The sequence below is a fragment of the Apus apus genome, chromosome 3 (assembly GCF_020740795.1).
Source record: "Apus apus isolate bApuApu2 chromosome 3, bApuApu2.pri.cur, whole genome shotgun sequence".
Taxonomy (NCBI): Eukaryota; Metazoa; Chordata; class Aves; order Apodiformes; family Apodidae; genus Apus; species Apus apus.
Window position 1 is genome coordinate 12,774,266 of NC_067284.1, and position 27,904 is coordinate 12,802,169.

A 27,904-nucleotide genomic window follows, 5' to 3' on the forward strand; every position below is an offset into this window, starting at 1 on the left:
GGAAGATAATTGTTTCTTCCAAACAATTTTAACAGGGAAGTTTAAAAGTAATGTCTGGTTCTTAGTAAGTTATCAGTTATACTGGGTGGAGGGGGAAGTCACTCCAGGGGCTGTCCTGTCAGTTTCACAGAGACTGGCCCTTGTTGAGTTGCTTGACACCAAATTGTGTTGTAGTTACAGTGAAGAACAGATAAATATTTCAGGTTGGTCAGCATTTAAAGAGAAACCTGAGCAACTTGCAGGGGTTTTTTTGAGCATTGCTTTGGCAAGGGGAACAGCAATGGGAGAAGTGGGAAAAGTTTTGTTACTGGGGATGTTGATCTGCTTCCCACTCTTGAGATCTGGTTTCTTGGAGGTATTCCCTGCTACACATGCCAGTGTGAATATGTACTCCATCACACCAGATATGCAGTGTTCAATGGCAGCATGCACAAGTGAACAAGTTCTAAGGATAAGAGCTGAAAAATACTTGAGTGCAGGCAGTCCCTGGGAAGTCTTGTCAGACAGGATATAAATAAAAGGGACAGCTGAAACAGGAGAAGCATTCCTAGCAGAGGAAGGAAAGCAATCCAGTTGAAAAAATATCGAGCCAGTGTAGTTTCAAGAGCAGAAAATTGCTGTCTTCAGAAAAGTGTATTTAGCAGTTAGCAATGAGGGAGGCAAGAACTTCCAGAGAATGAAGAAAATACCTATTTTGAGAAATAGCATTAAAACCTTGGACGGAGTAGCCTTCTGTTCACTTAACTCTAGCTTCGAGCAGAGTTTTACTTGTTTCCCAATGCCATTAGTCACTGCAGCTCAGGTCAGTCATTTGTATGTAAATATGTCTTTTTCTACTTTAATAAAGTCCAGTTTTCTCTCCATGACTGTTTGGCAGGGTCCAAAGGATGCCAGTGCTGTGTCTGGTTGGATGTGAATGCAGGGACCTTGCTGGACACCCCGTAGAAACATCTGCTGTGCGTTGTTGGAATGGACATGTGACATTTTAACCCCGCATTGTACATTTTCTTGTAAATAACATAAACATTAAGTTCTGAAAAAATCTCTTTATTCAATAAAGATAATGAAAATTTAATACCAATTACAAGTAAATAATATATCTGTACTTTTTATTTAAAATCTGCTTTAGCTGCTATCAGTAAAAGTCTCTTAATTCCCTAGAATCTCTGTGTATGAAATTACAGGATGACATAAAAGAAGATGGCTGGGAGACCAGCCAACATATACTTTGCTAAAAGAGCAACTGCTGTTGTCTTCCTTCAAGGATATGTAGAAAAAATTGTTTGGAAGAAGTTGCAGAATGCTCCCATGAAGTTTCTGTTTTAACAAATTTTACTATTGAAAAAAAAAAACAGTATTAGATGATTGAATCCACTGCATACAAATACTCTCAGAACTATCATGGCCTTCATGGTTTCCATGAGCATGGAAAATCATGTGTATGATTTAGTTTATTTAACATCTGACCTTCTGATCTAAAGCACTCTTAAAATAATAATGGGTGTGAAAAGTGGTTTTTACTTTTACCATAATCTTTATTTTTCTGCAGTTTCTTATCTAGGTGTACGAGGGTTTTTTCTGATACCCTCTTTACAGGCTTGGAAAAGAGCATGAGTCTGTTCACAGTATTTTCTAAAAATTTTATCAGTACAAAAATGCATGGAAGTTCTTTTTCCTGTAAAAGTTTTTTGGCCCAGCCTTTGTAAAAGAGACATTAAAAGGGACTTTCATACCAGGATTTAGAACAGGTTTTACTCACAGAACAATACAGGGGTATTTTCAGTTTTTCCTTTAAGAAAACACCCATTTTCTCCTTTTACAAACAAACCAATTTAATGCAGTGTTGGTGTTCTTTGTCAATACAATTTGCATTACTTATTTCTGTTACTTTTGCATCCCTTTTCCTCCCATTTGTCAAAAGAAGGACAAGTGTTCCTTCTCTCTGGGAATGCCAAAGGAGTTGTTACAACTCATCAAAAGTTGGTGTGCAGGTACAACTCAGTCTGTAAGTGCATCACTGTTACTGGTTTATGTTGATTTGGGGAAGACCATGCTGTAAATTAGTAACTTTAGGGGCTGGTATTGACAAATCATCAATGCCATGTTTTAACTAATAGTGTGTTGAGGTCAGTTGTTTGTTTCCCTGTTCTAACACAACTTACTAAACACGGTTGTATAGTCCAGATCTTTAAATGCACAACCCTTGAATTTATGTGGAAACTAATGAGGCCATGAAATTTAAGCATAGTGGTTGTTCAGTCTTAATGCACCTTCTCCTTAAAATCTGCAGGTGCAGTGGATTTAAGAGGTGAGTAGCTGGGGTCTGAAAACAAGCATAAAAACAAGGAGCTTTGTTCAAAACACTAAGAATCAGTTCAATATAGCAGTAAACAACTTGGGAACATGTTGATGTCAAAATTCCAAAGGTGAACAATCTTAGAAAAAGAATCATCTTTTGCTCATTTATAAGCAATCACTTCTTGATAGTGTGTCAGAAGTGTACTTAACATGTCCTCACATTTCTGATTTTACACTCCTTAGCCTGTCTCCTAGAATGGTGTATTTTTTAAACAGACTTCACATAGAAGTGACAGGCTTTTGAGTTATGGTCATAGTTATGATAAAGACAGATTATGCTGGAAAAAGTCCCATTACTGGGCAACTTCCAAAGGTTGCCATAGTGTTGCAGAAGTCTCCAACATCCTTTCTGAACGTGGCTGATACACAGTAATGGTCAAGAGTCCTGTGCTTTGGTCTTTGGAGAAAGGGGTAAAATTGAGCATATTTGTATGAACTATAATCATAGACTGTGTTCTCACTCTAGATACAGTCCCTAAACTGGTCATATTAAATAGGGAAGTATATATCCTCAATTTGTTAAAGTTGATAAAAATAAAATCAAGCTTTCATGGCCCTTTATTAATGGGAAACATAAGTGAGATGCTGCATCTTCAAAAGTAAAATGGAAAACTTTCCTTAATTGCATAAAAATGGACCTCATGCTTTTAATAACACTGAGGTTAATCCAGCTTTTTCAGGAGTAGGTATGATAAATATGATTGGACGCAGGGTTATTAGATTTAAAGCTTTGACTCTGCGTGGAGATCAAATCAAGGTATATACACCTATAACGAATCAATTTCTAGAAGCTTGTTTACACTTCTGGAAATCAGATTCCCATTCAAATCACTAAAGCAGCGAAAAGAATTTGACAAGTTAAAAATATCCCATTAGTATCCACTGCTACTTTGCTTCTTGCAACATCCAGCTGAATTGTGGGTTATGCAAGTTTGTACCTGCTGATTCAACCTCAGGGAAGTTATGAATTCTGCCCACTCCTTCTGGCCTGTGTGCTTCAGTGGTTCTACCAGATTAAAGACAGTTGCTTGTTGCTTTGCATGCTGTTGACATGCAGAAACCTAAATGCTCATTCATCTTTAGTGTAAGAAAAGAGGACAGTTCTCTTTTCCCTTTGCCAGAAGCATCTCTCCTCCTGTCTTCCTCCAAACAAAAACATAATGGAGCAAAAAATCAAGTATACAAGAATGTTACAGCGAGCAATACAGAAATCAGGGTAAGACTTCCTTCAACAAGACTTCCAGAAGAAAACTTTATTCGACCTTCCACAGCAGGGTAAATCCTCTTCATTCTCTGGAGGTAACGGGAAACAACCTCAACATCAGGTTCACCTGAACAAACAAAGAAACCAAGATAGTGTTCTCTGCAGCAACCAAGCTCTCAAGCAAAACTTAAGATAACTGTCTAAAACTGCACTTTCAGATCAAGTCTTAAAGCAACCTGGTTTTTATGGTTTGTCATTCTGGCTTGGAGCATGCTGTCAAGTCACTGTAGGGGTGTGAAGAGTCGTTTCTTGTGCACAGATAAAACACCTGTGGTGGTTTGTAGCCTGAAACTGGTAGCAACTCGTTGGAAAAAAAAAAGAAGAAAAAAAGAGTTCTCTTTGCATTGTCTTGCAAGCAAACAAAAAAAGCATCTTTCTGTTGCATTGGTAACTTCCAGTCAGATTTAGGCAGGTTGAGATGGTCCTATAGATTTGATAAAGTATCACTTGAGCCTTTCAAATTTACCTTACCTTTCTTAGGAAGAATTTCTAGTCTGTGCTCTGCTGCCACATCCATGATGTGGATTTTCTACAGTGGAAGACCCCCTTGAGTCAGTGCAGCCAACGATGTCCTATGAGCCCTGTCTGATCCAAGCTCTTAAAATCCTTAAGTGTGACACCTCCACCTTAAAAGTAATTAGTTTTGCTCCTCTGCTATACTGGACTACTAGAACCTTTCGAGATGTTCCCTTTCATTACTCCTAATTATTTTTCTCCACGTGAATTTATTTCTACATAAACAGATATGGTATGAAAACTACAGCCCATGCCTGTCACCCCCAATGTATAAGCTGTATGCTGAGTTTGATTGAGAACAGCCATCCCACTTGGGAGAATCAATTTTAAATTGAAACACCTTGTAGAACCAGAAGAATAGTCTGTAGTGAAGGTCCAAAAGGAAAGCAAGCTTTCACCATCTGAGATTAGAATATATGAAATTACAGTTCTGCAAGTTGTAGATAGGCTCCTAGAAGATCCTTTTTTTGGGTGTGTTTTGTTTTGTTCTTTTAATCAGCACTACACCCTTTTTGTTTTCAGAAATAATTTAAAACTCAAATACTTTTTCAAGTTTCCCTTGGACCTAAAAGATGTAGGAATGCTGAATTTCTGTCAGTTTGCAGCTGCTACTTCAGAGGATCCCAAGGCAGCATTAGAACACCCTTCCTTTGTAGGCACCCTGCTGCTGCTGCTTCTGTTGCTGCTCCTGCCTGCACCCCCTTCTGCACCTCCTGCTGCTGCTTCTGTTGCTGCTCCTGCTGCCTACAGAACTCGTGAGCATCCCGCTGCTCGTGAGGGGCAGGCTAATTCCTGCAGTGCAAGCTGGCATCTCTCCCCTCGCCTTTTGTGCTGCTCACCTGAGCTGCACAGCCTTCGGTGGCAGAGCTGATGATTCTGTGTTTGCAAATACTGCCATATAGTAGAATTTTGAGGTCTAAAGAAAATGGCACCTTTCTTGGTGATGCTGTGTTTAGTAGTAAGTGCAAGGCAGTACACAAAACACGCTCTCTATAATGTGCTTTCTGCTTTTTTTCTGATTTATCATGACACCAGAACTGTTCTCAGAGCAGTGCTGAATTGACAAGGTCTAGTTTCTCTTTGAAACCTCTGTGATTTAACTGAAAAATAATATAATGGCTGGCTACAACCAAGACCGGTAGTCCAGAGCAGTCAGATCAGAGGCAAATTTGATCTAGCCAGTAAAATCAAGAAGTCCAAGACATGTACTATAAAAAGATCTTTTAACTTTAGAAATTGTTTGTCTGCAACCCTGTTGGAGCCCATCCTTACCTTTACTGTAGCCCAGATTTTTGTCTTTCAGCATATGATAGCCATCTCCTCCAAATAACATGTAGGATGGAAGAGTCACATTGTATATTTCATCCATCTTGAGTGGGAAGTAGGCTGGGACTCGGCAGGCTGTGCAAAGCCCTTCTAAGCTAACCACTCTGCTTCCTGGGGCTCTGGAGAGGTCATAGACCACATGGATGCCTGTGAAAATACACATTTAATTGCCACTTTCTGCAGCGCCTATAGAACATACAGGGCTAGAAGCAGCATCCTCCACCATTTCCAATGGATTCTTTATGTTAGCTTGTGTCACTGAAAGGTGATACTGTGCTGAGTGATACCACTTAATACCTTATGTTTTTTTCCCCAATTTCTTTGCTTTTATCCAAAATTCATGAAATTAGAGAATTGCTGAAGTACTGTCCCACCTCAGTTACTTATCTGATCGTCTGTTCTCATCACTATTCCACAGAAGGAAATTACTAGTCACGGGATTAGGAAGGTAAAAACAGCTTCCCTTATTTCTGCAGTCACACGCTTTCTCATTCCCCTGCCTTCTTGGCAGAAATGACTTCTTTTAAAACCAGCCACCCTATCTTAGCAGCTAGGATGGAAAATAAGTACTGTCCTGAAAAAAAGAAGGCTGGGCTAGGCAGAACACTGTGGTTTCTGCTCACTGCAGAAGGAACATTTCCAGTTGTGCACTGTCCTCAGCCACAGCCTGGGGAGACTTAGACCCCCAGCTGTTCTGCTAAGGACTTGCTGAGCAGGAAGCCACTACAGCTCGTCCAAAGCACACAGCCTCTTTCAACCTTGATGCTCTCCCTGCTCTGGATCTTCTGTCCTGAACCCTTTCCAGAGTCACCATTTTTTTTTCCTGTGCAAAGGCACTGAAAAGGGCTGCTGCTGCTTTGCCTTACCCAAGAACCTGGTAAGTTACCAGTGAATCGTGCCCTTGGCACGTGGGGGGGTTCTAGATCACATGGCAGGGTAGTGCCCCCATCACCAGGCTACACAGGAGAGGCATGGAGGGGGAAAAAAATCCCTCAAGCCCCTGCCCTAGAAGCTTAGTGTTTTTGCTAAATAAACAGCAAGATGTGCACTGCATCACAATCACACCAGGAATAAAAGTGACTGTAGCCTGGGTACACACCTGGGTAAATGTATGGGGAGCTGCAATTCAAGAAATATGTATGTTTTCAGTATTAAACTGTTCATCCCTACAAGTTTTTGAAATTCAGTGGAGCAATTCCACAGCCTACTTGGGCTAGCTCTAGAACCATCAGCAATCATTAGACAACAGCACAAAATGATTCTGATAAACTGAAATTTGGCAATAACTGGCAGAGATGTCCAATTCAGGATTTCAGGTTAGGCTGCCAGTGAAGAACTGAAAGCTGGAGTTTGCTGCAACTATTACTGTGTTCCAGCGATCCTCAATTATATCTTCCTGTAGTTAACTGAAGCATTAAACTGCTGCTGTTATGGGTTACTGAGCCAGCTGGGAATCCTGTCCCTGCTGAAGGGAACAGCAGTGGCCCGTGAGCTGCAGCAGCTCAGTGAAACATACCGTGTCGGTTTGCTGGCAGGTGTGAGGCACAGGGCCAGGATCTACAACCAACTTGCTTTCCATTCTTAAAGAGGTTTCCAGGTGTAATACACACACGGCCAACAGAAGGGAGGGCTGGCTTGGAAAACTAAGAAGGGGAAGGAAGAAAACATACCTCCAACTTGCAGCAGCTCTCCGCTTCCTCGCCCGTATCTGTGCACGCTGTGCTCGAAAGCTTCTTTCAGAGTGGAGCCTTTAAGCCTTACCAGATCAAAACGACCTCCAAATGGCAAAACAGACAGCAGATCTTCCAAAGTAATGCTACCTGGAGGAACAAGCCTTTGTTTATCATATTTTTATTTTTTTTTAAGGTTACAATAATGTTTTAGGATCATTTAGCAGCATATGTTTGACCAGGAATGTGGTAAATACAACTGGAGACAATGAGGGCCAGTAGAGGTGAGGATCACATATATTGTCCCAATCAAAGAACCTGCATCTTTATCATCCAGCAAGTATCGAGACCAATAAATCTGAATTTGATGTAACTGCATGTATTGCTATTCAAATAATTCTACTAAAAGAGATTACCACCACCAACCTGGATGAAGAAAACCAGATATTCTTACAAAGGTAAATTTTCCAATTTCTTAAGACTTACTCATGTAGACAGAAAGATTTAGCTAAAATTAAAAAGCTGTTTACATTTTTTGTTTCTGTGATACCAGGAAAATAAGTACTGTAAGACCTTAACATGCAGAAAACCCAAAATTGACTTATTCTACAGCAGGCTACAAAGGGCTCCAAGTGACCATACCCTATGACCCTCTGCAGCAGGAGGTGAAGAAACAGCCTTAACAGGCTGTACATTAATAAGATCCCTTCTCAGTCTTTTCTCTCTCTAAACAGCCCCAGGTCTCTCAGCCTCTCCTCATAAGGCAGGTGTTCCAGTCCCTTAATCATCCTCATAGCCTCTGTTGGGCTCTCTCAAGTAAATCCCTGTCCCTCTTGAACCGGGGAGCCCAGAACTGGACAATACTCCAAGTGAGGTCTCACCAGGGCATAGTAGAGGAGGAGGAGAATCTCCCTTGACTGCTGGACATACTCCTAATTCACCCTAGGATTCCACTGGCCTTCTTGGCCACAAGGGCACACTGCTGTCCCATGGATAAGTTGTCATTCAGCTTGCAGTTTTACATACCCTTACTGCTCTGTTCATCAATGGCAGATCGTATCCCACCTCCATTCAGGATGCACATTGAAACATGGTTCCATGACTTGTCATACGGATGTCCAATATTCTCATAAAGCTACCAAAGCAAAATGTTGAAATTGATTTTTAATCTTCACTTAGTCCAGACTCTGGAAATTTATACCAAATACAATCTGAGACTGAAGAGAGGAAAGTTTTACATCTTCTTTGACATCACTTTCAGCCCCACTGTAAAATACTGCATTATTAAAAAAGAAACATAATCACAGCAAAACAAATTAAAATACACATTCTAGGAGTTTTCTTAAGTATTTGCCTTTGTCTGTAATGAACTCCTGAACTCCCCATAGTCTGTGTGTGGATGTCATAACCAGGGGAGGCCAGCTGAAGAAAGCATGATTTTTCAATGGCACTAACTGTGATAAATACAAATTATTTGAGCATATTTTGAGAACTGGGAAATGAAGAGGACCTTAAATATAGCTGTACATGTAGGGGAATATGTAAATTAATCTATCTCTTGTTGAACGTTGCAGGTAATTCAGAATTTTCAGCTTCTCCAAGATTGTTATTTTTGTATTTGGAATGGTTTCGGCAAACTAGAATGATGCAACAGAGTGGAGGAACAGGAAGCAGGCAAACTAGATCAGACCCAAAAGTCTACTCTGCATAGCATCATGTCTCCAACAGTGGTAAAACTCTGGCAAAATTCAAGGATGAGGTAATAGTTGCTTGAGGCATCCTAAGTAGTAAAGAAAATGGAGACCAGGGATTTACTCAGTTGTGTGAGAATAAGCCTACAGTGTTAATCCTCAGAAATAACTGAGTAGAACAGGAAAAAGCTGAGAAAAGAAACAAGGATAATGGAAGGGATGCACTGGTCTCTGTACAGGAATGACTATGATTATGCCTGCTCAGGCTCACAGAGACAGCAATATGGGAAGGACATGACATAAGTCTATAAAATAAAGAGCATATGGAGGCTGGGCAGGAATTGGTGTGTTTTCTCATTCCAAGAATGACTAAAAACTACAAAAGATTCCGAGAGGGGTGACAAGGATGGCTGAAGACACAGAAAAGTTTCTGAACGTAGACTGATGATGCAGACTGTGTGACCTGGTAACGAGACAACAGAAGGAAAATGTTTGAGAAGGCCATAAAATCATGAGTGGCTTGAAGAGGGTGGATAGGAACCAAGTGTTCCTTGCCCTCCAGCAGGCATCCAGCCAGTGGGCAGGAGGCTGCACACAGACAAAAGAGGTCTCTGCAGGATGTGCAGGGCAGTGGTAGAACACCCTGCCACTGGTTGTTGTGAAGGCTGAAGGCAATCAAAGGGAGATGGGGCAAGTTCAGGGAAGAGAATTCCAGTAGGAGCTAGTAAATACCAAGGCACTACTTCTGGCTTGGGAAGTCCCTGAGCTGCAAGCTGCTGGGAGATGGGGGCAGATCTGAGCACAGTGTCTCTACAGTCGTGTCCATTCTTCCTTCACTGCTGGTCACCCTTGGAGACAAGATGCTGGGATGGATGATCCTGTTGACTCTTCTAGTTTGGCCACTTCTCTGCTGCACCCCCATGCTGTGTTTGTGGCCTCTGGCTTGTTGGTGCTTGAATGTTTTGTGGCTCCAGCTTAGTGATCAAAGATGTTCTCTATGTCCAGACCCATGAGATATTCTTATATTTGTATTTCATAGTTAATGAATAGATCTTCTCCTGTTTGCTGATTTCAGTCTGAACTATACCCCTGATTTACTAATTTGCCTGCAACCAATAACAGGATTACAAAGCTGTAATTCCTCACAGAAAACTCCGGTTCTACACTTGCTGACCTCCAGTCCTCAGCACAGAGGCAGTTTAAAATCAGAGCTCACACACTGAGGTTAGCAACTTCACAGCCATTTCTCATTTAAGTTCTTTACAGTCCTTTGTAAAATGCCACCTGGGTCTGTCAACCTTTTTTTCTGAGATTTTGTGCTACTATTGGGAGAAGAAACACGGAACTAAATGGACTGTTTTGACCCCATACCATTGTTCAATCAATCTCTCATATTTTTTAGTCTCTGGATTTCCCAGGACAGTTCTAAATATTAATACCTATGGTAGAGAAAGGTCTGGTTTTTACCCTCATATCCCTGAATGGATGGCACTAGAGAGGAAAGCAAGTGTAGAACAGGTAAATGCAAAGACCATGCATGAAGAGCAATCCATGTATCTGCTGATGACTGCAGATGGTTGTCTAGAGACTCTGATTTAACTAACGTAGAATTTGACCCTCCAAGACAAAATACATGTAAGATTGAAGATCTGAGTTCTGAAAGATTTCAAAATTACTTTATGTTTAAAAAGCACCAAAGCATTTGATCACATTTTTCAAATAAAAGTATAAAGAAGTCTAGCAGGAAAGAAAAAGCAAGGCACTGCAGTTTTAGTAGAACTGTAAGCAAATTCTCAAATCTGAAGCTAATTTGGAAGTTAGCCCATGTACTAAGAATTATTTTAAGGATTTCAACAAAAGCAATCACGTGGCCTCAATGAACAGCTTTGGGGAAATATCTAAATGAAAATCATTATTATTAATTGGCTTCTGCCTTTGCAGCAGTGCTGCAGGACATTTATGGCAATGCTCATTTTCTGGAAACTTTCATGGTAGTGAACATTTTCCCCTGGAGCACCCAAAGGAAATGGTGCTGCTGTGGGAGAGTAAAACACTCAAAACCAGCTAGTGTAAAACATGACAGTGACTTCTGACACCTTTGGGTGTGATGTGACTGTTAAAGCCCAGTACCTGTCAGGATGCAGCAAGGGTCAGCAGCTCCCCCTGGGCTGGGGCCCTCAGCACTTTTACCTCTTCTGGTCCTGGCTCTTTGTGTGGCCTTTCCCCTTCCTTTGCTTCAGCTGGCACCTTCTGGGCTCTTTGGCGGGACAATTCAGATCAGTAACTTGGCAGAAAACTACACAGATTTTGGTGGCTGGTTTTTTTTCCTGGGTTAGTGCATTAAAAAAGGGTGACAGCAGAGCCTGGTAATGTTGGGCACCTGCTGTGAGCGGGGATCAGCAGCAGGGCAGGAGAGGGGTGGAGGGGCTGAGCTCTCCCCCCAGCTTGAGGAACAGGCTTAGATCAGACTTCCACGTCTCTTAAAACTGCAGCCTCAGGGCCAGCAGCAAACAAGCCATTTTCCAAATGAGGATCTACACAAAGAATAAACTGCTCCTTCCTCTAAAGGAAGATTAATTATAGTGTTGCTGCTGCCAGATCTTTCTAGGGACACACTAGATGTTACTGTGTTGGAAAGCAGCACAGAGCCCGTGTGCTGATCATTTGGAGCCTAAGAGCATTTCATCTGATAGCTCTGGAGTAACACTCAGATGTGATTGCCACCCGCAGTGGCAACATCTTACCACAGCATCACAAAGGAAATTCCCCATGTTACATTCTCGGAAGCGACACGTTTGGGTTGTACCATCTAGGTAAACACTAGTTTGTCCAATCTCTGTAGAATAATTCCCCAGGTTTTTCCTCCATTTTTCCACTTCTTCTTTAATGTGCACATCTATAAAGTAGTATAAAAGTGTAAAATAAGCATTGCACATTTGTCATATTAGTGACACTAAAGTGAATACAAAGCTTAGGAAAAAAACCCCTGCTCTTCATCATACTAAAATGTTACATGTTCCCTAAAGACTCTTCACATAACACCCACACTCACTTCAAACTAAGCCTGTAAGTGGGGCAGGCAGGACAGGATAAACAAGTGAACAAGCTATTCCTGTGCTCCAGCAAGGCTACCTCCTCCATAACACTTAAAAATAGTTTTGGTTAGTCCTGTTCTAACCTCTGAGGATGGGCTCTGCAGCTACCCTGACAGGTGAGAGAGGTTTCAACATATAAGTGAGCTTGGTCTTTACTTGACATCCCTTTTTTTCTTTTTCTTTTTTTTTTCCTAATTATACCTTCCTCCCCTTTAATGTTGTGCTAAAAGGAATACTAGCTCAAATATCAATGTCAAGTAAAAACTCTTTATAGAAATTAATTCTCTATGCACATCTGTCTGCCAGGTGCAAATGTAATTCTTCAAGAAAAAAACCAGATACAAGGATACTTGTACATACAGACAGGTAACATCACAACTGTTTTATATCAGCTATTAGTTTTAAGCAATTTGCCATGTAACTGTCAGCAACAGCAACATTTATAAAATGAGTGCACCTGTGTATCTGCATTTTCACTTCTAATGACATCTGAGAGAGAATGTAAAGTCTCTTTACATCATTTCATTACAGTAATGAATAACACAGTAAATAAGAATATAATCTCTAAAGGATTCATTTTATAAATTCTCTGGTAGAAGCTAGGAAGTCTTGTAAAAGCTCCTAACTTTATACAGCAAACACTGGACAAGAACCAAAGCCTCGAGAAGCAGCCCCAGGTGACTACAGAGCTGACCAGAAGCAGGTAACACTGCTCAGACAGTTACAAACAGAAAGCAACAGAGAGACCCTCCTCCCCCCAGTTCTTTAAATGTTTCAGAGCTGAAACACTGAACACACTCAGCATTGAAAACAAGAAGTCGTGGGGTTTGTATGTTACATTTGCACATTGCCAGAGTATTCCAGTTGGGTTTTTTTCTGGAACATTTCCACTTTCCTACACTGCCCTGAACTCTGTTCTGAAGAACCCAGCCTCTGGCAAATCAGTGTAAAGTAGTGCTCATAAATTTGTAAATCATAATTACAGGGGCTCTGCCAAAAGGTAAGGTAATATATGGCCCGAGTTCCTACAGAAGGGCTTTCAGTGATTTTAAACACACAAAAACATACACTGAACTTGTGAAAATTCAAAGACCACTGCCCAGAAAGAGAAACCGAGGCAAAGGGGTACAACTGTAACACTGCCTGACCCTACCCAGAAGAGAACTGCAAGCTCAGGAAGCAAGCTGAATTATTCTGTGATCTGGTCTGTGAATTTAACATAACAACACTTAAATTGCAGCAGTGCTGCAGGCAAATTCAAGCGCCTAGCCCACGTACCTTCAGGAACACTGCTGTCCAGCAGAATGGGGTTTCCAACTGCTTCAACTACATTTCCTTTCTTGTCAAATGTAACATTTAAGTAACCCAGATACTTTCCATAAGCATAAGCTTGTACAACTGGCACCTTCCTTCCATCATCTGAGTCAACCATGAATGGATATGGGCCAGCTGGCACCTCAGTGGAGGGTGGGGTGCCTGCACGAAGAAAGCATGTAAAGCTGGTCTTCAGCTCATGTAACCTCCAAGGAATTATTAGAATGACATTTTTGTTTCTCAGCCTTAGAACAACCAAGTAGGACATTAAGCAGAAATGACAATGAACGTACTGGATGACAAGCACACATTTGGTTCTTCAGTTACGTTATTTCATAAGAGACAATGCTCTTTTCAGGACACAAGCTCTAATAACTGCCTGAGTGTTTTTTAAGTTGTGACAGCACACTCCTCCATGACATCATGTCACAATAGTAACAAAGGAATTTTTCATTCTAACTATTTCAATCTAAACCTCTCGGTAACGCACACATACCAGCCTCTGGCTAAGAATTTTGTTAAGCCTTCACACTACATGATTCTGCACTGGGCAGAAAATGAGACTATTAGTAAAACATACATTTCTTTATATGAAAAAGTCTAAACTTCTTTTATTGATAATATGCAGTCAGAATAACAGGCAGTTATGTGAATTTGTGCACACACTCAGCTGATTTGTTTTTCACTACCCCAAACTTAGCCTCCGAAATTTCAGACGGGCTGCAAACCCTCTGCAAAAGCAAACTTCATTAGCATTAGAGTTATGTGGCCATGGCTTTAACACTTACCAACCTGCAAAGATTGAAGGGTGATTAAATGCAGGACTTGGAAACAGATTAAAGCCAGGCATTTACAGAGAGAAAAGATCTCAGCTCAATTGGCACAAGCCAGCACAGGATTTAGAAACCATGCAGGGGAGGGAAGCAGCAACAAAAACTAGGCAGCGCAGCTCTTGTCTCAAGGGTGCCAGCCTTCTCCTGTCTCCTTGACAATATTATCTGAGCAGCAGCCCTCCCCCCATGATTCCCATCAGTATTTCTACCCCATGGTCAGCAAAGACCAAGGCTGAGCAGCTCTGAGCAGCACCACGTGCTGTGTGGTGGCCCCACTGTAGAGCCCCTCCAGACCTCCCTCCCATCCCAAAGCCGGCAGCGCTTCCCACCCCTGTGTTGTGAGAGCTGGGGTGCTGGTGGGGTGGGGGCATGAGGAGTGGGCACAGAGGACACGGATCCAGAGGAAAGCAGTCTCTTTACTTCCACTGCTCAGAGAACAACCGGTTTCCTTCCATTTACAGTTGTTTATGTAATATGAAATCCTGGGATAAGCAGCATGACACACGTTCCTCCTACAATTCAAACACGATCCATATTTACCTCTAATCCTCCTTCTCCTGCAGGGAGAATGGCTGTTACAAACTACAAGCAGAACCACATTTACCAGAGAACTAGTTTTGCCACTTTCAGCCTGACAGTTGCTTTCTTGGTGGTACCTCTTCACTATTCAATAGTTATTTTGGGAAGAATTCAATAAATCCTGGAGCTAATACGAACCTTGTAGCACTAACACGTGTAGCTTTGGCTTTTTTGAAACAGAAAAAGGTTTTGATCCTTTGCCCTTGTGCAGTCCTCCAATGAACAGAGCATTAGCAAGAAGTTACACTTTCTGACCATCATTTTAGTTTAGATCAGCTGCACACTGTTAAGTGCTTGTTCAGCACCATATTAATTTTTTGCTTTCTGAAGAAATACTTTATCATACGGATAATTTCTTGCAGGATGAATTATCACTATGACATTATTTTGTTGCAAGATAGATGTGCTCCTTCTGAAAAGAATTTTCACTTGTTCTTATCCCCAAAGATATTAAATTAATATATGCCTATTTTAACTTAATAAGTGGATATATATTTTTTGGTGCATCTCCCCCAGATACTTTTTTTTTTGTTCTTCTCACCTCACCAGTTAATGAAGTGAGACAAATTTGTTTCATCAACAGTATGGTACTTGGAAAAGGGATCAGAACCCACTCCCACCTCAGGTCTTTACTCTGAAGGCTGCAGAGTCCCCTCCTGTGTGTTCTCTCTGGCCTTGGGAATCTTGAACAGCTCCAAGTGGGAAGATGAAGCAGCTTGAACTAGTCTAGGCCAACAGTAGGGTACTCTCCGGGATGACAAGAGAGGTGCATGTGAACTCCTTCAGATCTAGACAGCATATGAGCTTAGATATCTCAGCTCCTGGAGCTCTGCAGATCATGACTCCCAAAGGTAAACAGTGGCACCCCTATGGGACACACCCAGTAAGGCATTCTGACTACTTTGGCTACCACTTTGAGGCACAAACTCTCTACAGGTATCGACCAACAAGCCTGTGCAAAAGAATCTGGATTCCACCACGTAAACCCATGACAAATGCACACTTGGAACACTGCATGCATCCTTGGTGTTCCCATATTAAAAATAACCCAGTAAAACTGCTGAAAAATGCCACCAGTGGGCAGGAGGCTGCACACAGGCAAAAGAGCAAGGTCTCTGCAGATGTGCAGGGCAGTGGTAGAACACCCTGCCACTGGCTGTTGTGAAGACTGAAGGCAATCAAAGGGAGATGGGGCCAGTTCAGGGGAGAGAATTCCAGTGGAAGGTAGTAAATACCAGGATACCACTTCTGGCTTGGGAAGTCCATAGGCTGCAAGCTGCTGGGAGATGGGGGCAGATTTGAGTACAATGTCTCAACAGGCTTGTCCACTGTTCCTTCACCATCCTCCCTTGATCACTTCTGAAGACAAGATAATGGGATGGACAGTCCTGTTGACTGTTCCAGTTTGGCCACTTCTCTGCTGCACCCCCACGCTGTGTTTGTGGCCTCTGGCTTGTGGGTAGGTGTGAAAACACTTTGTGGCTCCAGCTTAGTGATCAAAGTTATTCCCCAAGGCCAAATTCAAGAGATAATCCAAACTGCTTAATGTGTAACTGTAGCATGCCATTGTTTCTCTTTAACAAGTGGGACAGTAAAACTTGAGAGAAAAAAGGCATGAGAAAGTGAGAGGGGATGAGTGGAGGGAGGAGAGGACGAAATAGGCAGTGGAAAGTGGGCAAGTTCCTATGGTACATGGTGCTACCCCTGTGACTAGGACACAAGGGGAATTTAACTGAAAATTACATTAAGTTCCTGGTGTAGTCTCAACCAGTTAATTAAGTTTCTGCTAAATTTAACAAACTATCTTTGATGGCTTCAAAAATCCCAGCCTTTTGTTCACGTGTGTCCTTACACACTGGCACAGGGAAGGCAGCAGCACTGGAGAAGCTTTTGCCTGCAGCAGCATTGCTGCAGAAGAAATCAGGTCAACAATGTTTAACTCTGGAATTATGTCACCTCTAAGGAAAAAGAGGAATAAAGTCAGAGATTAAAAGAAAGACTGAAAAAGACAGAGGAAACTTGGGAAAAGTTTTTTAATGGCAAGGCTAATGGAGACCTATGAATACAGAATCAGTTTCTGTGGAAAATCAACATTGGTTTCACTTCTATAGTCTTATATGACTGACTTTGCTTAAGTCACATACCAGTTTAATTGCAAATACCTTATTTACTCCATTATATGCGTCAGCTTGAAAGAGGTACAATATGGTTGGCAGTAATTTGCCCATATTACTACCTTTGCTCCTCTGTCCCACTTTGCCACCTTGAACATTCACAGCATTAAGGAACTTCTCAGTGAGTTAGGGCACTTCTTGCTCAATGACTGTTTTACATTAGTTTCTTCCACAGAAGTTACAGACAGGTACTGGCTATGACTCTAGCCCAGTACAGCCAGCAGCAAACCTTATTTGTGGAACTTCTGGAGTTTAAAGAGAAACAGCTTCAGCTTTGCTTTAGAAGCAACATTTTTGTAAGAAGTAAAATACCTGTATAGAGAAATGTGTTTGTATGTCCTCCAATTACAACATCCACTCCTTTCACTTTTTGGGCAATATTTTTGTCCACAGTAAAACCAGAATGTCCTAGGGCAATTATTTTGTTTACTCCCATAGCAGCAAGTTTATTCACTTCTACTTGCAATGCTTCAATTTCATCTTCAAAGATTACATCATCTCCTAAAAAAAAAAAAAAAAAAAAAAAAAAAAAAAACATGAATGTATTTGCAAAGTCCCTTAAATAGTGTTTTTTCTTTTTCTTAAAAAAAAGTAATTGATATCAGATTCTACTTTATGTAATTAATGGAACTTTGAATGTCACTGGTTTCAATGCCCTTTGTTGGCTCAAGCTCATGATGTGGTCTGATGTTCTCCAGTCTCTCAGGAGCACCTTTAAGCATCTGTGTGCTTACCCTAGTGCAGCATTCCTGCACTGAGCTACATGCAGTTGCCTATACTAAACAAGTTGTAACTCCACAAAAATAAAAAAAATCCAGCGATACCAGCTGTGGAGTGAAAAATGGAATGGCTTTTATTACTTAACTAGAGACAGGAAACTAAATAGATCAGTAAGTGACTAGAAAATCTCGTATTCTACTATAAAGCTTTTTTTCCTGCCCAAATTATATTTCTTTGAGACCTTCCACCTTCTCTCAAGTTAAATCTCTTTTTTTACTCCACACTCATCTCGTTCTTCCCCCTATCCCTCCATCCCCAAAGCTTTAAACAGCAGCTTCTTCAAAGTCCTGCACTGAACTCTGAATTGCCTTTTTACACACATTATCTCACCGACTGTGAGCTACTCTCAGTAATACCAAAACAATCCAGCACACAACTGAGCTACCATCCTGAAATGAGAACATAAGAACGACAAGAACGGAAAGGAGAAACCTTCTCCAGAGCACAATGTTAGGAAAGTCCCCACCTTTCTGCAAGGTTTCTGTGTTCACTGAAATTATTCTAGCATGACAAACAGTTACAAGAGCACTACATAAACATGCACTTTTATCCTGAGCACAGTGCATTGGATTGCACAAAAGGACTTCCTACGTAAGAGGCTAATTTCTTTGATGAACCTTTAAGAACAGAGTTTAAGAACAGAGACAACAAACTGCTATCCTAAACTTTCTGGTGAAGACAACCAAGTAAAAATCAGGCCCATTTCCCCTCTACCTCATTCCTCTCCTTCCTTCAGAATTTTGTCATCAAACAATTTTGAATTATACCTTTAAGTCAAAAGATTTACATTATTTCATAACAAAGGCAGGAGTGAAACGAATCCACAATTCAGAGCAAAACGTCTCAGGAAATGAAGAGGAAGCTGCTACAATGGGAGAGATAAAAGAGGGTTACACAAATTGGTTCAGCACCACACCCATTGAATAGTCTGGTTACTGCCAGAGGGAATCTCTGTTTTAGACAGTGCAGAGCGAATTGTGCAGCACATCCCCACATTTTCTTCCTGTGGACCTCTTCTTAGAATCAAAGAGTCATAAGTTAATTGAGGTTGGAAGGGACCTCTGGGGACCATCTAGTCCAAAACCCACTCAAAGCAGGAACTCAAAGCCAGATGAAGATGCTCAGGATCTTGTCCAAACAAGCTGAAATTCCACAAACCCTCTGGTCAACCTGTTTCACGGCTTAATTGCTCTTACCATAACAAATGTTCTCCTTACATCCCACTATAATTTCCTGTGGTACTTTTTGAGCCCATTGTTTCTTGTCCTTTCTCTGTGCCCCTCTGGGAAGAGTCTGTCCCTGTATTCTCTATAAACCCCGTTAAGACAGTGGAAGACTGCACTTGGTTCACTCTTAGCCTTCCTTCTCCAGGCAGAATGAACCCACTGGCTCCAGCCCCTTTTTGTACATCCTTGTGCTTGACAGAAACTGGGCTTGATGCAGAGCTACTGGAAAGAGTGGAAATCCCAGCAAGGCTGGCTCAGCAGAAGCCCACCACGTGTTCATCTCACCCACCTATGAACCAGCTACAATGGCCATGCACGCACAGCGTGAGCAGCAGTTCTGTAAGGAGAGCTGGGCTCTCTAAAGAAAGAGCAGGAGCGAGCTGCTGGCTAGCTGTGCTAGCACACACTTGCCTGCAGGCCAGCTTCTCCCGTGGCACACAGCCAGGTGGCCCTTGGTAACCAAGCTCTCCCCATCAGCACCAGCTCTGCTACCTCTCTACAGCCTACAATGCAGCATACATGAAAGACCCATTACTATTAATCTTGAACCCACCTTAAAACAAACAAACCTACCTGCATACTGAGAGGGAGAACAAGGCCTGTGTGTCCATCTCTCTCTCTCCCAGGACTGTTACAGAAGGGCACAGGCAGCCACGGGTGCTGGGGGGGCAGTGGCACAACAAACCCACCCACCTCGCCCCCAGAAAGGGGTTCCTGCCTGGGGGCTGCAGGACCTTCTGGCACCCCTCTCCATGACCTAGACATGGCATCTCTCACCACTTTCTATCCTCGTCATCCTCAGCACCAGATCTAATCAAGCTGAAATGGGCCAGCAGGTCCAGGAGTCATACAGCAGGCGACTAAGAGCAATTACCCAGTGCAGAAACCAGGCAAACAGCAACACGCTGCCTAGCACTCAACTCTGCATTTTTTCAGAACAATCTGAATTGAAATAAAGTGCTTATTTAGGAGTTAGTTATTGCTAGTGGCTTTACTTCACTTCTCTTTCAAGGCATTAAACTGATATGGCATTCTCTTCTCTTTTTAGATGGGGTTGGGTTTCAGATAAAACATCCAACTGTGCTATAAATGAACAAGGAAAAAGAACTGGCTGCATGTTAAAAATATTATGCAAGCTAGCCAGAATGAAGTGGAATAAATGGAATTTTAAATTCCAATTTAGAAAACTCTGCCAAGTTGATAGTTTTAGTAAACATTTTGCTACCCATAGGGTTACAGAGTAAGCAGCTTTAGGATTTCACCTTACGCAAAAAAAAGACAGTGGGAAAAAGGAGATATGTTATTTCACAGCACCAAAAGTTTATGTAGCACCTCTCAGGAGAGATAAAAACCCTAATGATGTTGTGGCCTTTACAATATCATTGCAGAACTCAAGCCAAGCAAGCTCATACCATCAAAGACTAGAAAGATGGTCTTGGGATTATCAGTGCAAAACACATACATAGACAATTCTGTCTGTGTGCCAAGGTAGGAACAACTCTTGGAGGATGTTTAAAAAAAATCAATAAAAACTTGTGTGCATTCAGCTGAGGAACACAGCAACACAGAGAACTTCAGAAAAATTGGCTGTAATCTATAAATTGTGCTAGGCGTTCCCCATCCCTATGGCTTCCAAACAGTAACATTAACAGTACCTTCAACAGGGATTAATTGTTCCTTCACAGTGGAAACACTGAGATTTAAAGACTTGATACTCTGTTAAAATACGTTGAGAGCTGTTTTAAGCAGACAACAAAAAGTTCAAGTTGTAATTTCATAACTGGGTGGAAGGTATTGGGATATATCAACAGAAGAAATCAAGCTCACAAAAGAGGTCACTGAAAGTAGTCATGCAGGAATTCACATGTTTCAGCATTTTCAAGCTTCCTGTTTGCTTCAAGAACGGCCTAAAAGTGTTCAGCATGCCAAAGCAACTGCTGCAGGGTCTGGGAAAACTGAATCATCTGGAAGATGTGTGTAGAGATAAGCAAGGTGCTGAATTTAAAATTCACAAAGTAACTTATTAATTGAATTATGGAAGTAGCTTGACAATTATTTTGCCACCAAACCACCTCTGCCATGACCTTACCAGTCTGAAGGATTGCTAGGTCATGGGATGATATATAGTCACTGAGCTATATTAACATACCTTGAATCCACATTTTCAAACCTTCCAAGTGCTGAGAAGGCAAAGCAGAAAATTAGAAAAACTCTGATGACTATAAAAGCTGCTGTCAGAATTTGCCTTGCTTGTTGCTTAATTACACTGTGGGATATACTTAGCCTAGAGCTGCTTCAGCTCCATCTATGGAGCTAACAAGCCTTCCCTTCACACACTGTTTTTTTCTAGTTGTAGTCTCTGTTATGCTGTCTCAGTGTATCAAGGCATTCAATATTATGTCTGGATATTATTGGAAATGTATTTAAATGCCTCAAAGAGTCATTCCAGCACTATCTGGATTTTCCTCTAGTATATTTATTTGTAAGAAAGTTAATTTGATGACCTTATCACACCAACACAGTAATTTGGAAGAAGAGCTGAGATCTATTTTATTAACCCTTAATGAAAAACAATATCCTCTGTCTGTCCATTTTCCAAACTTACTGTGATGTCAGATGCCACCTGCCCTCATGCCCTCAAGCACAGGTGAAATTCTATTGCCTACCCTGAATACAGATCAATTTTCACTGAGGGAAAGAAAAAAAAAAAAAAGAAAGAACTCCAAAACCAAACCACTGTGAAATAGAAGTGATACAGAAGTCTATTCTGAGTCAGATGTCCACTTCCCAATAGTTTAAAACATCCAGTATAGGAATTACACAGCACAGAAGGAAAAGCACAGTTTTATATTCTAATACTTCCTATATTCCTTTTCTCAAGAAAGCTATGCAATACTTTATTACTTAGCAACTGAAAGAGAAGCAGTATGAAGTCCTTTTCAATGTCTTAAATCATCCAGGGGTGGATGGTTTAGGGGCATCCCTACTGAAAAAATCAAGGAAGAAAGTCTGATCTTGTCAGAGGGTGGCTGAACTTCAAGCAGGCAGTGACTCAGATCTCCTACAGCTGATTTAAATGTGTTTCTCATTCTGACAGACCGACCAAAGACCATTTTACTAAAAAAAAAACCAACCAAACTCAACAAACCAAAACCCCTGAAATGTTGGAAAAATAGTCAGAAATTTAGAAGTCTTTGTCCTCATTAATTCTAATTTTACTCATGAATGAAGCAATTGTGGTAAAAGCTGAATGGGTGTTCCTTCTGGAGCCTAATTTCTGGAAATATTTGAGAAGCTAAAAACATCTTAGGCAACTTCTGGTTCAAAAACACATGTGAAGCTCTCTTTGCTTTTACTAGGGGCTTGAGCATGGAGGCATCCAAGAACAAAATTTCAACACACAGAGAAATATATTGGTTTGAACACATTTCACTCTAAAGACAAGCTGTATTAATGTTTTAACTTTTGTTTAAATTGATAAATAACAATATAATAGAATATAAATTTAAAACCCTAAACAACAATAAAAACCTCCACAGCTCTCCTGCAATCTTACTGACCTTGTTATATTCTTAGATCATTCAGTGATGTTAAATAACTCAGGTCTGTAAGAAAATGGCTTTTAATATTAACCAATCTCCTCCAGTTTAAAAATCAGGCTGTTAAAAAGTTGCATAATGCAAATAAAGACTGATGAAACAACAAACTTCTTACTTTTCAGATGAAAAAAATCATCTTTAGATTCAAACAAGTGGGCGAGTAATAAAAGTAGCAAAGGATATTGTTACTATATAAGACTTACATACTAAAAATATATAAAACTTATATAGTAAAGAAAACATACCTGGCTGTGAAAGAAAAGAAGTTTCCTTTGTAGTGTAGCCAACAATTCCTACTGCTTCAGAGTCAAAATGCACTATTTTAAAAGGTTTCACATATTTCATCATTTCATTTCCTAATGGGGTTTTCCCTTTGATGTTTGCACTCAGGATTGTAAAATTAGCATTTTTAAGAAGAGGATCCAATAATCCACTCACACCTTCATCAAACTCATGGTTCCCCAAAGCCTGTGGAAAGCAAAAAGAAAATATAACAGCCTACTTCCACTATTCAGTCTATGCAGTGAAGCAAAAGTTCTACTTATAGAAACGTGGTAATAGGATCACTAGGTACATGTAACTTGGTACAAGTTCTCAGGTGGCAACCAGAGCAGAGCATGAAAGGGGTGCTAAAACCGGTGGGTCAACTCCTCCAGACAAAGCGTGCCCATAGTTTCATTCTGGAGATTAAGTGAGGGAAGTCACATTCATATCTAAAAAGACTTATATACCTCTCTGCTCTACTTACAGAAACAACCGCCATGTGTTTGTTCCAACTTTTATTCCCCAAACAGATTATATTAACCCTGACCACGCTCTGACCCAAGCAGGACTCTGAAGCCACTTCAGTGCACAAGCTCAGGATTTCAACCGACTGATTGGCAGTGTCCCTCTTTTGGTGCAGACAAAGACTCCCAGTTCCTCTTATCCCTACAGGTCAATGGCCCTGTGGAAAAACCAGGATACCAGCAGTAATTTGCATTGGCCACCAAGGGCTCCTGCTGACACTAGGAACACTTACACCCCAGGGAAGGAGCAAAATCCTTTGCATGCTGCTGCAGCACCTCTCCAGGAGAGCCAAGAACTAACTAAGAAAATCCTGAGTTGGGAAGACACAACGCACTCCAACTACATTCCATTTGTAACTGTATTCTAACTGCAATCTAACTGGCTGCAAAGCCAAAAAAAATACTAAGGAATAACACTCTAAGGAAACTAATTTTGATGCTGACTGATGTTCTGAAAAGATGTTCATGGACTCGTAGAGCATCTCAGAATGGTAACAAGCTATTTCTTTTTGGCTGATGTGTATGTCTTCTGTTCCTCCAAAACATGCAATTAAACCCCCTCGCCCCCAAAGAAAAAGGCTGCAAACAAAGTAAGAATTTGAATTGGATGTAACTGCCATTAGCTTCTTGTGGAAAAAAAAAAAAAAAAAAAGAAAAAAGAAATAAAAGAACCAACCACTTATGAAACCTTGTTTCTCTTGGCTTTGTATCCTGCATTTGGATTACTTCATGTCCATTAGGATACAAGCTTTGATCAAAACTTTTCCCATGGTGTGGGAAAAGGTGTGGTCTCTTGTTCATTAGAAAGCACTGGTGGCTAATAATACAGTTTTATTTTTTTATGTAGTTCCTCTTCTGGGAAGGAGGATGCAGACCATTTTGGGCTCCTGTATTCTATCTAACTATACTTGGGCTCAGAGCTTCTAGGACTCTATACCTGTGCAATATCCCTTCACCAAATCTGAATCCATTGGCCAACACAAGGGTAAGTCAGAGGAGGAATAAACAGAAATATTCAGGTAAATAACATGTGATCATATAATCCTCCTTTTCACATGAAACCAGGCGAAAAAAGATTTCAAAATCAGGATACAAATTAAGAGAAGCATGCAACTTAGAAGTCAAACTGGAAGACTTTCATCACCTTTCCAATTACTGCATTTGAAGTACTTAACTTGGTGTTAATTACACCGAGAAGCAAGGCTAGGGTCAAGAAAATTTGGAAGGCAATACCTAGCTAAACAGGAGAAAACAGGCTTGGGGTGGTAACAGGCATAAATTAGAAAAGGATAAACCTAAAAAAAGGCAATTTTTTTCCCATTTGTGGAACGAACCTTTAAAGCTGCCAGGCTGCCCTAAACCCTCCTATGGCTCCTGCCCCAATCCTGCAACAACTTCTATGACTCATGTTCCCTCCTTCATCCTGTTTGTAATCCTACTCCTGTATCTAACTTCTAATCATTCCCATAATCCGCACCTTTTCTGTTAGGGCTGTGACTTCTCAAATTTTTCTTAAAAGAAGCACTAGCTCGCTGTTCTGCAGTGTGGCTTGTAACTTGGTCCCCTCCTGACACCATCCCCACTGTCCATGGACAGAAGAACCGAAACAGGTGCTGAGGTGCTGCCCAACACTTGGCATCAGTCCTCAGGCTCTTTGGTAGCAGAGAAAGGTTCTGAAGTCTCTGTAGTTTCTCAGTGTATCCTGTCCCCTTCTATCCACTGACAGTATTCAAATTACAATATGCAGCAAGTCCAGAGAGCACGTGGCTGACTACTTCACTTAAGGCATTAGCATCCAGTACAAACCTTTGGCTATCCAGTATGGTGTGGAGTTATTTTTTAATCTTATTCTGATGAAAAAGCTCATGGGATCTCCTAAACAGTCAACAGATGGTTCCTATGTAAAGTGAGTTTTATCAGCACTAGTGGAAAACTGCTGATTTTGTCTGAAAGAATTTCTTCTTGTGATATGATCAGGAACTGTACAAGCTCCCAGCCTGCCCATGAACCAGCCAAACCAGCAAAAGCAAGGCTGTGAAAGGGCAGCCAGCCACAAGCTTTGGGAAGAAAGGCAGGAAAAACCACCTCAAGCTACTTCTGCGCTGCAGAACCCCAAAGTGCTCCCCAGCTCTTGGTGAGTATGAGTCTTGAATGCACACACCCCTCCTCATCGCCTTCGGGAGGAAAAACCCTGTTACTGTTAGAAACCCTTTTGCTGTTAGTTTTATGATTAGGAAACTGTTCATACGCCACGTGAAAAGGGAGCAGCATCCTTCACAGAGCTCTGCCTGGTACGAAGTGTCTTTAGCCTGGAAGAGCACACTTGGGTATCTCTTTCACCTCCATCGCTGTTCTGAGGCAGAGGGAAGAAACGGGCAAAGCCATTTTTACCTGGGAAAGGAAAGTGCAGTCCTTTCCAAAGAAAGCAGAAAAGATAAGGACAGAGGATGTGATATGCTCAGATTTCCCCCTCAAGCTGTCAATTGGGATGAAACAAATATGCAGTCACTCCCAAATACAACTTCAATCTCTCTCCTCCTTTCCAGGGTTGTATGCAAGCAAAACAAGCCACTGCCATTCTTCATACATTAATAGGCTATGGCCTGGAGACAAAAAGATTTAAGGACATGGACTGACATCCCCCAATCTCAGCCTCAAATTATTCTATCTCCTTTTAGCACTGAGACAAGCAAAAGAGACAGTAAGGGGGTGGGACGGGCACCATCTCAGAGAGCTCTTAAGAGTCCCGGGTAACTCGCACACAGACCCTTACACCCCATCGTGACCACAGCTCTGGTGGGACTGCACATGACCAGGGTGGGACTGATGAAAAGTAAACATCCTCAGCCTTCCAAACAGCACTGCCAACATGTGCCATCTGTCCCTTCCCACAGGGCAGGGTTAAGCCCTCGGCCGCCAGCCAGGCCCCCTGCCCGCCTTTCGCGGGCCCCACTCCCATGCTTCTGCTGACCCCTCTTGCAACAGAGCCCATCCAGCCGCCCTGCCTGTCCTGAGCCCCAGCCTCTCCCAAGGGGAGCTCTTCCCTTGCATCACTGTCGCTTCCTCCGTGTAGCTCTGGCATCACCTCCCGGTTTCTGGCTGCCCGCGGGCTCCCGACTCCCACTCGGGGTCCCCCGCTTCTCCTTGCGCACCTCCCGGCCAAGCTGCAGCGTGACCTGCAGCCTTTCCCCGACGCAACGCCCCGCACCCAAGGAAGCAGCGATGCAAAAAACGGGGAGATAAGGGAGGAACCGACGCCCCAGCACCCGAGGAAGGGGGGAAGCCCCCACCGCGCCGCTCGCCGCCCCCCGGCCCGCTTTACCATGGCATCGTAGCGCAGGAGGTTCATGAAGTGGGCGGCCTCCCGGCCCTTGAAGCGGGAGAACCACAGCGTGCCCTGGAACTGGTCCCCGGCGTCCAGCAGCAGCAGGTTGCGGTGCGCGGCCCGCTCCGCCGCCACCCGCGCTGCCCTCCGCGCCACGCCGCCGAAGCAGCCCGCCGCCTGCTCCTCCGCGCCCGCGCAGCTCCGCGTCCCCGCGCCCCGCGCCTCCACCCGCCCGTGCACGTCGTTGGTGTGCAGCAGGGTCAGGCGCAGCTCCGCCGCCGCGCACAGCACCGCCGCCGCGCACAGCACCGCCGCCGCGCCCGGCCGCGGCCCGCCCCAGCGCCCCGCCATGCCGCGGGAGCTCCGCGCCGCTCCGCGGGACCGCTCGGCAGCGGGAGAAGGGGGTGGCTGCGCGGGGGCGGGAGGGGAGGAGGGAGGCGGCGGGGCGGGCGGGGGGCGAGCCGCGGGGGATACCAGGGGGATTCCACCCGCCCTGCAAAAAGGCGTGGGAAGCCGCAGGTGCTCCGCGTCTGCTGAGCGTGTGCGGGGCCTCGGGGCGGCCGCTTGGCCCTCAGGGCTCGCCCGTCCCCCCGCGCTGCCCCGCGCCCACCGGCATCCCAGCCCCGGCCGCGCCCGTCAGCGCAGCACAGGTGCTGCCGGGCTGGGGGCCAGGTGAGATGGGAATCCAGTCAGCAGCGCAAGGACAAACTCCAGCGCTTACAGGAAGCCTTGGTGAATGTTTAGTGTGCTGAAAGGAGCTCCCAAACCTTCACGTGCAAACGTTCGCTGCAAGGGTTCCGCTCAACCTCTCGCCTCCTCTTTCTCCAGCGATGCTGAAGGGCTCAAAGGCTGCTGTTTCAGCCCTAAAAAGAGTTACGCTACTTTAAGAGTTGATTTAATTATAGCTCCAGCGTTTTCAGTGCAGATCCATGAATTGCTTTCAAGACTTCCCTTCCGCAGTTCAATGCTAGGCTTTTAGCTGCGGTTTGGCGTGCCCAGGCCGAGAGGAAAATGCGCAAATGCCTTAAATAAACAGCTCGTTAAGGGACGGCTGGGGTGAGCCCCGCTTTGGTGCATCAAACTGGCTGCTGGCACCACCCGCTCCTTTAAGTCGTGAATCCACCGGGTGGGTCCATGTCTTCTGGCATTCCTGAATGAGGGAATTACCTGGAGAAAGGCAGTTTCCAAAGTTAGTTTTTGACGCGCTGTGGCTTCCATGTGCTTTCTTGCGACCTTTGGACAATCACACATTGTAAGCAGGGACTGGTTGGTGGATTTCATTTTGGTTTGGTTTGGTTTTTTTTATTTAAAAACAAACAAAAACACCCAACCCCCCAAAAAAAAACACCAAACAACAACCAAACAA

At 42.9% G+C, this 27,904-nt stretch overlaps 3 protein-coding genes across 8 annotated transcripts in view; 1 reads left to right on the forward strand and 2 right to left on the reverse strand.

Moving 5' to 3' along the window:
- Window positions 1-1,095, forward strand: part of SNX14 (sorting nexin 14) — a 52,928-nt gene extending 51,833 nt beyond the window's left edge. For all 4 annotated transcript variants that reach the window (XM_051615890.1, XM_051615888.1, XM_051615889.1 and 1 more), the window contains one exon: window positions 878-1,095. In XM_051615890.1, the coding sequence (XP_051471850.1) occupies window positions 878-916 (39 nt within the window). In that variant the 3' untranslated portion in view covers window positions 917-1,095. The remainder of the gene's footprint in view (window positions 1-877) is intronic.
- On the reverse strand, window positions 1,032-27,808 carry NT5E (5'-nucleotidase ecto). Of its 3 annotated transcripts, none has more exons than XM_051615895.1 (9): window positions 27,306-27,808; window positions 22,671-22,893; window positions 17,133-17,321; window positions 13,199-13,396; window positions 11,570-11,721; window positions 8,161-8,269; window positions 7,135-7,284; window positions 5,411-5,611; window positions 1,032-3,689 (listed from the first exon to the last, which is right to left on the reverse strand). In XM_051615895.1, the coding sequence occupies exons 2-9, from the start codon at window positions 22,771-22,773 to the stop codon at window positions 3,532-3,534; spliced, it is 1,260 nt and encodes a 419-aa protein (XP_051471855.1). In that variant the 5' UTR covers window positions 22,774-22,893; window positions 27,306-27,808; the 3' UTR covers window positions 1,032-3,531. The 3 variants fall into 3 exon arrangements, with proteins under 3 accessions (XP_051471855.1, XP_051471857.1, XP_051471856.1); XM_051615897.1 differs by lacking the exon at window positions 27,306-27,808 and adding an exon at window positions 26,536-26,824; XM_051615896.1 differs by lacking the exons at window positions 22,671-22,893; window positions 27,306-27,808 and adding an exon at window positions 20,976-22,609.
- LOC127382291 (hormonally up-regulated neu tumor-associated kinase-like) overlaps window positions 27,563-27,904 on the reverse strand; it is a 92,885-nt gene continuing 92,543 nt past the window's right edge. The window contains exon 9 of the mRNA XM_051613680.1: window positions 27,563-27,771. Coding sequence (XP_051469640.1) covers window positions 27,563-27,771 — 209 coding nt within the window. The remainder of the gene's footprint in view (window positions 27,772-27,904) is intronic.